Source organism: Phragmites australis, chromosome 19 (genome assembly GCF_958298935.1).
Source record: "Phragmites australis chromosome 19, lpPhrAust1.1, whole genome shotgun sequence".
NCBI classification, from domain to species: domain Eukaryota; kingdom Viridiplantae; phylum Streptophyta; class Magnoliopsida; order Poales; family Poaceae; genus Phragmites; species Phragmites australis.
This window is the reverse complement of record NC_084939.1, coordinates 4,701,869-4,716,302: the sequence shown is the minus strand read 5'-3', so window position 1 is coordinate 4,716,302 and position 14,434 is coordinate 4,701,869. Positions and strand designations below refer to the sequence as shown.

The 14,434-nt window shown below is 40.3% G+C and overlaps 1 protein-coding gene and 1 pseudogene across 1 annotated transcript; one reads left to right on the top strand and one right to left on the bottom strand.

Moving 5' to 3' along the window:
• Window positions 1-3,536: 3,536 nt before the first annotated feature.
• On the top strand, window positions 3,537-9,131 carry LOC133901090 (putative wall-associated receptor kinase-like 16; annotated as a pseudogene).
• A 1,267-nt stretch (window positions 9,132-10,398) lies between these two features.
• Window positions 10,399-11,655, bottom strand: LOC133900715 (probable phospholipase A2 homolog 2). Its single transcript, XM_062341939.1, has 4 exons — window positions 11,403-11,655; window positions 11,254-11,290; window positions 10,988-11,113; window positions 10,399-10,822 (listed from the first exon to the last, which is right to left on the bottom strand). The coding sequence occupies exons 1-4, from the start codon at window positions 11,559-11,561 to the stop codon at window positions 10,641-10,643; spliced, it is 504 nt and encodes a 167-aa protein (XP_062197923.1). The 5' UTR covers window positions 11,562-11,655; the 3' UTR covers window positions 10,399-10,640.
• Window positions 11,656-14,434: the final 2,779 nt, after the last annotated feature.

The window sequence follows — 14,434 nt, the reverse complement described above, 5'->3', positions numbered from 1 at the left end:
GTGTCTGCAAATATAAGTTATTTGAAAAAAGAATTTTTTTTCCATTAACGATAGTGCTATTAAGCTAGCCATACCGAGGTCCGGATGGCTCAAACAACACAATTTTCGCACTCATAGTTCCAATGGACCAAAGAAGCTTTACGTGGGGAGAGCCAGCAACCATAATTGTCTCTATCAAGACCCAATTCTTTTCTTCCTCTGAAATAAACAGCCAGTCATCTTATCATCCACATGAAGACCCATAGAACACACCCAGAAGCAGCTGATGCCATTTTCGAAATGTTCCCGCATGGGAATGGGATCCAGCATCCACTACAAACAAGCACCTCTCCAGCTGCTTTTACCGGTTTCCTTAGGGCCGGTTTGTTTCAGATTATTTTGAGTTTCTGTTTCTGTTAGAAATCTAGAAGCTAGAAGTTCAAATAAATGGGTTTACTGAAAAGTAGTTTCTGGAGAAGCCAGAAGTCTACTTTTGAGAAAATAAATTAGAAACTAACTGAGAGTAGCTTTTGTGAGAAGTAGTGTGCTGAGAAGCTAAAAAATTATTGTAAAATTCAATAGTTAAAATTCAAAAACAGTTTTTAAAAAAATTAAAAACACAGCTTTTCAGATAAGATAGAAACAAAAACCCAAACAAACAGATCCTTAATGTCCCGCTTAATCAAGCATCCACTTCACACACAAGAGTCAGGAAAGCTCTCCTGGTCCTGGATACCATGAACAACACCTCAGCTGACAGAAGGAAAAAAAGGAAGCAGCTAGCGGGTAAGAAGTTTACCTGATATTCGATACTTCGGATTTCACACCACTTCTTCAATTTCGGATAGAGGAAAATAGCGACAGATTCTGGAATACCCGGCAACAATTCCTGGAGCTCGAGTAGAGAGCAATGAAGTAAAACCAAACTTTCTAGATTTCTCAAACACTCCAGATTTCCAATGTACATGAGTCCTAGGCAATCATATACCTCAAGTTCAATAAACGTTGAAGGATCAGATCTGTTTAAATGCAAAGATAGAAGCTTATGGCACCCTTGAACTATAAAAGACGACAATCATGGCGGAAGCTTCGTTTCAGGTAACAAATAAAGTAAAGGGCAGTCCGCTATAACCAAGCTGTGGATGACTTTCAGTTCCTCCAAACCCATCAGTGTTCCCCTGATCTCCAGCCTCCGATGTGTAGACAACTAAAAGAATTGCCTTATCCTCGTCATCAATTCGTTCATCATTAATATTGAGAAGTTAGATGTGAAAAATAAAGATAAGAACAAGGCTATTCATAGGAAACCTCATGAACTTGAGAAGCCAGAGACGGCGCTCGCGATGATGCACGTGTAAGGACTTGTGCCAACTTGCCCCGTGTGCGAGGCTAGTGTGAAAGGATCGAATAGCTCAAGAGAGAGTGGTGAATTAGGCTCTAATTCAAAATACTTCTACCGAATTTTAGAACAAGTAGCAATCTTATCCTAGATGAAAGATAATACAACTACACAAATAAACTAGAGGAAAACAATTAAACAAAGAAGCTAGAACACAAAGTAAACTACGAAACTGAAAGCTTATAAGCATGTAAATGCTCAAAGTAAATATGAAAAAGTAAAGAGATAGATAATAAGACACCAATTTTTTCTTGAAATATCGAGAAGCTGACACCCCTAGTACTCGTTAGAGCATCCACTAAGGATATCGTTCCTCTTTGAGCCACTAAGACTCAATTGCTCCTTTATGATTGTCACTTCTCTATCTACGGATTGGCGGGCATCAAACTAAATACAAAGCTTCTCTCGAGGCTCCCACAAGATTTTCAAGAGCTCACCAAGACACCTTTAATCACTAAGACCGGATATGTGTTACCAACTACCAAGAGTAACAAGCTAATAACTTCACTTAACCAATATCAAGTCTAGACTACAGATAGATGCACACTTGCTACTCTCTATGCACTAATGATGTTCTTAATTTTCAATTAAGAACTTTACAAATCACTCTAGTGCGCTTTCTTGCTTCTTGATGACACATACAATATATAGGCTCTTCTGGGTTCGCAAGAGATAGAAGAGAGACGAAGTGAGGGTGTATTTATAAGCTAGAGGTTTAAATCTAGCCGTTATCCAGCCCCCCACTTTTTCTGTGAACACCGGAAGGTCCAGTTTACACCAACATACACACCAGACCATCCAGTGTGCACCTTTTTCCAATGGCTAGTAGAGCCAGCTGGCACTAGCCATTACTGCTCAAATGCTCCGGTGTACTCTTCTATTCACACACCGGACCATTCAATGTGCACAAGTCTTCACTGCACCGAACCAATTGACCAAACTCTGGAAAATACTCTGATGTAGAAACCTCATAGATCACCGGACTATCCGGTGTGTTCAACTCTATCTTCTGAGAAAATAAAAAAGTTTTGTAAAACACTCTGGTATGCATATCACTCCAACACCAAACCATCCGGTGTAGTCTTTATCTTTCTGTTCTGATCTAAAAATTCTTAGGTGTGTACTCTCTGTTGATCACTAGATTATCCGATGAGTACATTTTCTTCTGAACTCATCCAATTCAACCATTCTTGGGTTCTAAGTTCACGACAACTCAACCATAGACTTCTCTGAGCTACCTAGTGCTAGAATTTCACAAATATGCATCTAACAAAGTGTAGATTCAACTAAGTCAAACTACTACTCTTAATCCCTCTTTATAATGCGATCAAAAGACTAAGAAAAAAGATATATACTACTTTAAGTATCATTCGTCTACTTGTGACACTTAGAACTAGCAGATCCTTAATCTTGATGCTCATATCTTTTGATCGTTCATAGAATCACTTTTAGGAACTAAGAATGCCCAATCATCATTGTGAACTAAATTTTTGATACCATTCACAACAAACTTGTTAGTCATAATAATACGGTTGTCATTAATCACCAAAACACTTACCACTTATCTAGGGGTCTAGATGCTATATTGTGGATCCAGTGCTCGATCATGAACTTCATCGGGTTGATGGTGGTGTGGTTGTAAAGCGCACAATAGAGCCAGAGGACCTCCTTGTCATTAACATTGCTATCGTCGATGCGGGTGATGACTTGTAGGGTCATCCGATAAAGGAAGAAGGCGATGATGGGGTTGCAGACCTTGTCGTGCTTATGAGTATCCTCGCTAGCCACCTTGAGCCAAAAGTTGTTAGCGACGACAGGCGTGATGTTGGGAAGTGACACGTCGGTGGTGTCGAAGCCGAGTATGGCCGCCACTTGATCAAAAGTGGCGGTTTGCATAGTGTTGTAGACACGGAACTCGATGTAGCAATCACCGTCGGTGTTGATGCTGGTGCTGAACATGGTGAATAACTCGATGGCGATGGCAAGGACGTAGTCCATCCTCAGCGTGGCGAAGTCCTCCCAACCAAGGTTGGAGATACACTTATTGAAGTCACTGGAGAAGCCAATTCGTGCGAGGAAGCGAGTGTCGACGATGTAGTTGGGCTCGAGGCAATTATGCAAAGATGTGCACCGCATCAGCTCCTCGGCAGTGAAGACGATGAAGCTTTGGGCTGCACAACCTGCTGAAAAGGTGGTGCCACCCTCCGGTGGTGTGTCGGGTCGCCGGGAGGAGGTGGAGATTTGCTTCGTGACGTGTGATGAAGCAAATTAAGCCCCATGATATGTTATATTGACATGATGGCATTATTTTTGTTTTTTCCCGTGATCTGCGGCTTAGATATCAATGAGTGCGAAGGTCCAGAACACTACCGGTGCTACGGAGAATGCATCAACTTGCCTGGCATGTACGAGTGCCGGTGTCCACACGAGGTTCTCACGACAACCCGTCGATGATGCATGGTTGTGTAAAATCTTCCACAGGTAATCGCTGCAACTTGCTGCTTACATGTTCGTAGAATTACATCATATACTGCAGGGATTAAAATTTTGCTGAAATTTCTATGAAATTTCATGAATTTCAATAATTTTAGTGCAGAACGAAATATCTTATTCCGGAATTTTCTTTCACTGATATATGGGACCCACAAAACAGCGAACAAAAAAGGATGGAAATTTTGGTGAAATTTGGCAAATTTTGGTCTTTTCATCGGTGAACGAAAAAATTATAATACAAAATTAAAATCCCTGATATACTGTTAGCATAAATCAACAAAAAAGCCGATTTTGTAGATGAATCAATTACCAAAATCGATTCATAAACAAGCCTATATATTACATCGAGTAACCACAAACTAGAGCACTACTCCTCTCAGTGCAAGAATCAAAAAGAAAATTTTACCAACATGTGAAATTTAAAGGCCAAAAACCAAGCATTCCGTAACATGTACATGTATCTCAAGAATATTTTGGAACAGACACACAAAAATTATAATTAAATTACTGTAAATAAAATGCATGGACACCAGAGTATACAATAATGTACGAACTAGCATATAAATTCCACCACTCTTGGCAATATTGTTTGTATGAGTTTATTTGACCTTGAAAATGCATGGACACTAGAGTACACAATGTACACAAAACTGGCATAAAAAAATCCACCACTGAAGAATATTGTACGTATGATTATATTTAACCTGGAGATGGGATAAATATTTTAGTTCTCTGACAAAAGCAGTATTTTTTATTATTTAATCTTGAAATAATTTCATAAAGTATTCTTTGTCACACAGAAATCTTTATTTAGATAGGAAAAAATTGTTTTCTTAAAATCTTTGGAAGAAAATGAAATTCATGTTTCAAAAACTGAATCATTTGTGTACATATTCTCAGGCCTAATCATTGGCCTAGGAGTTGGAAATGGTGCAGCGGTTCTCGTTCTAGCCTTAAGCACCACATTACTAATCCGTAAAGTCAAGGCAGAGACAAAGAAAAAGCTAAGACAAAGATTCTTCAAGCAAAATCGTGGGCACCACATTACTAAGACAAAGATTCTTCGACCATATATATAACGCTCTATCAGTATCGATTCGATAGTAATCGGTTTTAAAGACGTATCAGTATCGGTTCTTAAACTCCCGCGCGTGAAAAATAGCTGAGGAGATAAAACCAGATTCTTGGCTAGAACCGACACTGATAGCGACTGTATCAGTGTCGGTTATAGCCACGAACCGGCACCGATAATTGTTACTATCACAACTAATCTTAGAAAATTCATAATTTTTTCACACGAAGTCAGATAGGGAAAAACTTTATATAAAAATTATAGCTCTCGATGAGATCGAGAACTTTGTAGTTGAAAACCTTTTAATTTGAGGTCATTTAAATAGCCAAATAATTATAATAAAGTTGCAGCAGTTGTCGATGACAGCTCACATTAAAAAATTCATAACTTTTCACATGAAGTCGGATGGTGAAAACTTTATGTGAAAATTGTAGTTCTCGATGAGATCTACAACTTTGTAGTTGATAACTTATTTATTTGAGATCATTTAGATATCTAAATAGCTATTCAAATATTCGGTCAAAAGATATCAAAAGAATTTATTTTGCTTCTATACTCACCAACGGACGATAACTGAGATGGTTAGAGGGGTCATATGTACACACATGCTATAAGGTCTTGAGTTTGAGTCTTTATTACTGTATGCGAGAGAATATTACGTGACTTTGTGAATATTGGACGCGGTCGGATGGGAAACCTCTGTTCACGAATTTTTTTTTTGGAAACTTTTTTCGACCCGAAAAACGTTGAATCGAGACCGACTATTTGCCGGTTGGTAGCTCCAATCGATACTGATAATGGTTTTCAGTATCGGTTCTATACCTAGCACTGATAGTCAGTGACTATTAGTGTCGAGTAATCAGTGTCGGTTTAAAATCCATCACTGATGATGATTTTGAACCGGTACTGATGAGGTGTTTTATATAGTGATTACTTTAGAAGAGCTAGACAAAGCCACCAATAACTTCGGTAAATCTCGTGAGCTTGGTGGTGGAGGGCATGCCACAGCCTACAAAGGAATTTTATCAAGTCAACATGTTATGGGCATTAAGAAGGCAAAGATTGTGATACAAAAAGAAATCAACGAGTTCATAAATGAGGTTGCTATTCTTTCTCAGGTAAACCATCAAAATATTGTGAAACTACTGGGATGTTGCCTTGAGACAGAAGTCCCACTACTTATTTATGAGGTCATCTCCAGCGGCACCCTCTACAGCCATCTTCATGCTGAAGCTCCAGTATCAATATCTTGGAAAGATAGGTTGAGGATTGCTGTTGAAACTGAGAGAGCTCTCACATATCTTCACTCATTTGTTTCAATGCCAGTAGTCCACAGGGATATCAAGCCTCCTAACATACTTCTTGATGATAATTTAATTGTGAAGTTGTCGGACTTTGGAGCTTCAAGGTACATTCCCGTTGATCAAGAAGGGGTGCACACAACTATGCAAGGTACATTAGGATACCTGGACCCTATGTATCATGAAGAGCAATGTCTACAATTTTGGTGTGCTTCTTATAGAGTTGCTTACTAGGAAGATGCCAGTCTCTTATAGATCATCATAAGGTTTGGGGCTTGTTAAAAATTTTGTTAGTCTACTCTCAGAAGGAAACTTAGTTCAAATGTTGGATCCACAAGTTACCAAAGAGGGAGATGGAGAAGTTGTCGATGTTGCTCTGTTGGCAGCAATATGTGTAAAGTTTAGAGGCAATGACCGACCATCAATGAGGCAAGTGGAGATTCGATGACACTAGAAAGTATTCAAGCAGCAAAGGAGTATTCTAGTGACGCAACAGACGATGATAGATTCAGTGACGGAACAAACCTCGAGGCAAGGAGCTGGGATTAATGTTCTTTTCATCACGGTATACGTAGCTTAATTTCAGTAACACAAAGATCTTTTTCTGTTAGCCTGTTCACTACATGCAATCCATATGCAGTACTTCATCCGCAAAATAACTTGTCCACCTACTAGAAAGGCTGTCTTTAGAGTATATTTAACATTTTTTTAGATGAAAGATTACTCGGCTTTTATTGAAAGCCAATAAGAAGTTTCATCGACCATAAAAAACCGAAACGAAAACGAAACAAACAAAACCAAAAAACAAAACTGGAAGGACCAGCAGATAGAAAAGAGAGTACAACACAACGCTTTCAGAACATCTGGGTGAGAACACTTTCACAACAAAAATTCACAATCAAGATCAGTTGGTGTCAACTAAGGAAGAAACCAACGCCAAGGGCTAGATCTCTAGCACATTAGACGCGCACACAGAGCTGACTTTAAAGGATTTGATCCACTGCACCATTTTCGACATCGCTGCCTCCATGTTCATCTTTTCATCGGGTTTGAGAAGGGTCTTCCACTTCTGTAAGTATGAAATCCCAGAAAATAGAATGTCAATAGGAGAAGTAGGGAGTTTCCTTTCAAACACTATTTTATTGTGTGCCCTCCAAACAGCCCACTCAAAACCTGCAATCATAAACAAATCCAAATTGTGCGAATTTTTAAAGGTCCGATTGATCCAATTATGAAACATATCATCCATAGATTTGGTTTGTTCCTTCCAACCAAAACATTCAACAAAGCAGCACCATGCAAAACGGGCAATGCAGCAACTAAACAAGATATGATTAGAGGTTTCTAATTTGCCACATAACCGATAACTCTCACTGCCCTTCCAGCCCCTCTTCTTCAGAGTAGTTGCAGATTGTAATCTGTTGTTTGTGGCTTGCCACTGGAAGATTTTTTATTTTGAGAGGCAGTTTGCTATCTCAGATCATGCAAGCCTCCTTGCTGGTGCCCCCTCCCCCCCAAAGGTAAGGAACTTATATAAAGATCTGGTGGTATAAGTTCCAGACTTATCCAAGGCCCATATCACTTCATCCTCTACATCATCGAGAAGGAAAGGAGGTAGTTCTTGCAACTTTTCACTATCTACTCAGAATTAAATGATGCAATAGAGATTAGCTAACTATATCATGTTATTTAGTCGAAGTACCACTACAAAATGTTCAATGTGTGATTGATCAGGTTGCGCGCATGTGCGACTGCTCGTGATGGAGCCAACCAAGGGTCAGCGTTTGTAACATCATTTCATCATTTGGCTTCGCCAGCCATATCTCGAACTTTAATTTGAGAATCACTATCATTCTAGGATGACTACACTTCAAAGTTCAAGGCTGCAAATCAAGGAAATTCAGAGTAGTAAGAGTTGAATGGAAATGTGTTGTATGACGTATGGCATGTCCCATGACCGCTTAGCCATTGCTAATGGTGTTGTTAGGAAGGCTGATGTCCTGTCTGCTGCCAAAGATAAAAATGTCACACCAAAGAATTCAATGTCCTATCGAAGAATGGCTCGAGAAAATAGACAGCTACATCGTGTAAATGGGTGCTTAAATGTGCGCCTAAACCAGCCTGGCGAACTTACTAATGAGTTGATATTGATACATATGAATCCTTGCATATCTTTGCAATATATGACCCTAGTAGTCTTCCTAACTATGATATATTCTTACTTGCATAATCTTTACCGTGACTTGTGAAAGGAAGTTCCGACAGATCTGCTAGGTCGCCTTTCAACACTACAAGCAAATGTGAGTACAATAATCAACTGGAATAATTTTTAACCATTTTTTACTATTCTGGAAAAAAAAACTAGAAATTGTACATCCTTTTTTAACTAGACAACTAATATGTTTTGATGTCAGAATGGCAATATGCAGTGCAGCAGTGAGGAAGTGGCCTCATGCTGATGGTTATTATAGTTTGCAACTTTTCATCTTAGATTAAATCTCATGGTAAGGTGACTAAACAAGTTTGGACTAGTTAAGCAGTACTAGAGAAGTTCTTTCATTGCATTCACTCGTTTGTTGTGTCCTGCAAATATGTTTTGCTCTTCATATTTCCTTTTGCATGCTTCTCATTACCTCATATCTCTTGACAAACATAAATTTGGTATTTCCTAACAAACATATTTCCTTCATATTTACAGCAAGCCTCTGGTTCATCTCATATTGGCGAGGACATGGATGGAGAGGACACAGGCGGCGAGGGCATGGATGACATGGAAGACGAGGACATGAGTGGTGAGGACATCGATGGTGCTAACACTGGTAGCAACAATGGTGGCACCAATGATGGTTCAGATAGCCTCAACAAAGGCACTTGTGGATCTGCATGATGCTTGCATTACACATGGAGTCAAACTGATGGTGTTTTGCTAACTTGTCTTCTGAACTGCATATGCTAAGTGTGGGTGTTGATTGATCATGGACTAATTTAGGAGTAGATTGTGGTCCAACAGGTGAATCGACTTTGTATTTTGCTGTTCTTTTGGCACTAGAGTGCTAGGTAGACTTGTAGTTTGTGAAGGCAAAGCCCTGGACTTTGCATGAGACTAAACTAGGCTAGCATGTGTGGACTTGTGCTATGTGGAGCTAGGAGGAAGAGAATATTGTGCTATATACTCTGTGGACTTGTTTAAATGCTTTGTGAGGCTGCACTTTGAAACATATTATTTATGTGCTCTAAATGTTCCCTGTTGTCATATGAGTTGTAATATTTACATAAATGTGAATTTGGATTGTCATTTTCAAATGAAATGTTACATTATATTATCCATGGGCTAGAGCAGCCAAGATAATTAGATGCTATTTTTCTGACAGAACAAAAACCAACATGAAAATAATTGTTATGACAACAATCGCATCGTTTTTCTTATCAGTCTGAAACTGACAGGGAAAACATGTCAGGGCAACCCAAAAAAGGTTTTCCAGTCGGCCTAAAATTAATAGGAACAAACCGTCAGGATAAAATGGATTTCTCTGACCGCCAACACCCGGGAGAAATACTATGAAAACCCTATCGACAGGTGCAATTTTCCTATCATAAGCTATCAGGGAAAACCCGTCTGAGATATAGTTTCTGACGGGTACCTGTCAGGCAAATACTATTTGCTTGACAGGTACCCGTCAGAAACTATATTTTGTGATGGTTTTCACTACTTCCTTAACGGTTGTTGGCATGTAGGGTATTTCGGTTTCCAGTAGTGTCCAATTCTTTTTCTTAAAGAATAAAGTCCTCAATGCATGCATATTTTCTGCTCTGGAGTCTTGCAATGTACTATTTAATGGCGAATGTACAATGCATGTTCTGGGCTGGACTGGATATGGCTAAGTCCGGCTATTACACAAGGAATGTTATGGGCTGGGCTAAACTATATACTCCATTTTTCTAAGAACAGAATTCATAAATTTATTATTATTGTCCTTAAAATTCGAATTATTAGATGTACTTATATTTGGAATCAGAACGAGCAGCAAATTAATCTCGTAGTCGAGGTGCAGCATATTGACTTCCAGCACTCTAACACGTCACTTATTTCTCGATACTGAAGAGATCAGTAATTGGAAATGAACCATGTTGCAGCCAAGATTAACTCAGACAGGTTCACACTGAAAACGAAAGCTTGATCAAAATCACCAGCAAGCACGTATCTGATCTGTACAAATTGTACGGGTAAAAATGAAGACGACGACGACGACGACGACCGCGATTGCGTCAAGCCGTCACCTACACGGTCTCCACTCGGAGCAACTTTTTTAGGTCACCGGCTCCAACCACCGTACGTACGTATCCCTGCCCTGGAGCATCTACGGGCAACAGCGCGCGCACGTGCGTAGTATAGCTGTTACGGCTTGTGAAAGATCCTCTTGGCGAACACGGCGGCCTCCACGACCGACGTGATCCCGTCGGCGACCTCCGTCACGTTGCACTGGTTCCCCTGGAACGTCGTCGTCGTCGCCCCCGACGTCCTCGCCGCGGCCACGCAGTCGAGCAGGCTCTGGTTGCACCACATGTTCAGGTAGTCGTCTGCATCCCATGCGTGGGAGCACAAGCAGAATTAATGAACTGAAAATGACAAATTATATACGAATTGAACTGCTCTCTCTGAAATTTCAACTTGAGAGAGAGAGAGAGAGAGAGAGAGAGAGAGAGAGAGAGGCAGACATGCATGGGGTTGGTTGTCGCACGTACCGTCGGTTGCCTGGACGCAGCCGTCATGCAGCATGCAGCAGGCGTCGACGGCGTCGCAGGGGGCCTCGCCGGGGCAGCCCGTGTACGACACGCCGCAGTACTTGCCGTACCGCATCAGCGGCGCCACTGGTGACACCATGGCACGCATGCATCAAAACCATAACGAGTTATTCCTCCGCAAAATCCAACTCAAACATCATATCGATCTCACGCGCGTGCGCGCACCATCGACATCGTTAAAACTCAGACACACGTAATCTACGTACCCGTGCAGTGTTCGGACTCGCACGTTCGGCTGCACTCCTGCAGAAGAGTCGCACTGCCATGAGTGCATGTGCATATATATACACCTGCTGATATTAACTGAACAAAATTAAAGGTGAATTCAAGCATCCAGTCGGGGTCATATACGTACGGAGGCCGAGTCACCGCCGAAGAAGCTAGCGCCGGCGAGCAAGTGCTGGTCGGCGACGGCGACCAGCAGGAGGAGAAGAGGAGGAAGAAGAAGAGGACGACGTTGATGTAGGGGATGACGGCCGGCGAGCTCCGCGCAGCCGCCCATTTGTCTCGCCATGTTTGATCCGGAGAAGGGACTGAGAGTGCTCGCGCTCTATGGATCAATGGCTGGGTGGTTTCTTGCAGGTCTAGTGAAGCAGTGTTATAGCTTGGCTCTGGTTTGGTGGCTTGGTTGGAAAAAATGGAGTTCGAGCAGCCTACCACTGGCATCAGGAACCTATCATGAGCGAACCCCTTTTTCTTTTGTTGCTTTGCCTTTAATTAAATAGTTATTGTACTACTCCCTCCCGTCACTAATACGTGCTGTTGGCATTAACATATGGTCTAGGAGATTCAATCAGCTGCTAATTTCTAATATAACATACTTATCAAAACATGTAGAATTGTAGTATATATTTCTGAAGTACTTTTCGAGATAAATATAAATATATAACTAGGGATTAAAATTTCGGCGAAATTTTATGTATTTTGGAGGAAAACGAAATATCTAAGTTCAAAATTTTCTTTCACTAACATGTGATGCCCACATAGCAGAGGACAAAAAATAATAAAAAATTCAGCGAAATTTCGCAAACTTTGGTCTTTTCGTCGGTGAAAAAAAAAATTGTAAAACGAAATTGAAATCCCTTTACATAACTACCATATTTTCAATATGAGAATATTTGAAAGTTTGATTATCATATATTTGTTTTTTGAAGGCAGTAGTAGCCATGTTTGGAAATGAAGTACCTAGTAGCGTGTCAGCTTAGTAGCAAGTGTAGCATATGGCCCAGTTGGGGTTTATCTATGGCCAATTTTGTTAGCTCAACTCCTTGGACCAATATAGGTTCAGGTTGGTTGTCTGCCTGGTGATCTCTCCACATGAGTACATGACCATTCATTTGTACTTTTTCTTCTTGATTGTTTCGATCGATCTGATAGGAGATCGATGGTGGTCTGCCGCCCGGGGCCTTTTTCAGGGAACCAACGCGATCCTCTCGTGAAAGCTTACAAGTGGGCTGATTGTGTCGTTGCTCCAAATCGCCGACTAGAAAGCTGAACATTTTGAGTTCTGAATTTTTTAGTTTGAGTTTGAAGTCCCAATTCGTTTGGGTACAAAATTGAAAGACTGGGGGTTTTGGGGGTACAGATTTTTCTCTAGTTCAATTTTTCGAAACTGTTGACTAGAAAGCCGAATTTTTTTATAAAAAATATTGAGTTTGAAATTAGATGCTGGGTTTTAGGGATATGGATTTTTTTTTTTAATTTTCGTGTTGAGTTTCTCCAAGTCGTTGACTAGAAAGTTCAAAATCTTGAGTTGAATGTTGTTCAGATCATACTATAAACTTCCCCGATCCCGAAATTACCATAAAAACTCGCATATTCCATTGATGACATGCTCCTAAAACTTTATGCTCGTAAATGCCATTGTCGTCGGTTCCTTTGGGTTTGATTGTCACTCAAACTTTATAATGTCCATCCTAGCCTTCCTCATTCTTCTCCCCCTTCCCCAACTCTTCAGCGCTGGCACGTGCTTCTCAGCACTCCGGGCTCCACGGAACGAAGGTGCTTGCGACCGGCGGCGACTAAAGGATCTTGAAGCTTTTAATGTAACTCTTTTGGAGAAATGGGAGTTTAATTGCAGAATGGGGAGCAGACAGTTGCTTGTAATGGAGAAGTTTGGATTTTTGCCACTCTAAAGAGTGAGCTTCGTGGATTTGCCTCTTTAAAGATTGACTTCTTACAAGGGAGAAATTTGGATCGTCAATGTTTTGGGGAAATGGGAGTTTAGTTGCAGAATGGGGAGCAGGAAGCCCATTCTTTAGAGTCGGAAAAAAAATTCCAAATTTCTCGCTTGTAATGAATTGCTTCACAATAAGTATGTTAAGAAGAAAGATAGCAATATCTTGCATAATCCCCGTAGGGGAGTTAGAAATTTAAAGGAGTGCCATTGAACGTACCAAGTAAATTCAGGGTTTTACTGGCTTTGTGATAGGTAATGGAGAAAATGTCAGATTTTAGGGACTCATGGGTAGGGAACTAGCAACCGAGCCTACCTCAGTTGATCAGTGTGTGGACATACATCTAGATCATTCAAGTTTGAATCCTCTTTAACTTGAATTTAGATATTTATTTCTTCTTATTTATGATGCCACCTAATTCCTTCTAGTTGGTTGAGTTTTTTCATTGGTAAGAAATTGTCCTCTAAAACATCAATTTCCAGAATTATTTAGTATAGCGTATGACCAACATAAAGCTTGTCCTGAAATACATTAGCCAAACCCTGTTTCAATAACTTGCAGAAGACATATACGGGGATTTGCAACGTGATCCTGATAGACTCACAATCACTGAACTAAGAACGGAACGGGGGAACGACAACGGGCGCACCTTTTCTAGTTGAACTTATTTATAGCGTGCTGTATATAGGTTTCAGCCTTCTGTTTTCAGATTGATAGACATAGCAGCAACTGAAGATTCAGGCAACTGTTAGCACTTTAGCAGCAGAAACATGACGAAGCCATCTAGTATAATTTATCATATCAGATATCATAAGGAGCAGGAGGCAGCCTGCAGTTGAACCGATACTTGCACCCCGCGGCGGCGCACTGGCCATTGACAACGTTCTTGACTATGCTGACTAAGATCTGTTCTTTCGGATTGTAAAAGCTAGATTGTGATCAAAATTTAAAAACTGAAATAAACAGCTGAATTGTAATTGTAATTCAAAAGCTGAAACAAACAGGTAGTTGTAAAAACTGGATTGTTACAATCCAACATCCAGATTGTAACAATACAACAATCTGTCTTCCATCAGATTGTAATAATCCACAATCCAGTTTTTACAATTCAGATTTTACAATCCATAATCTACAAACTATTTTTCACAGTCTCCAGCTGAAACAAATAGGTCCTAAGGGTATGGTTGGATAGAGCAAATTATGATCAAAA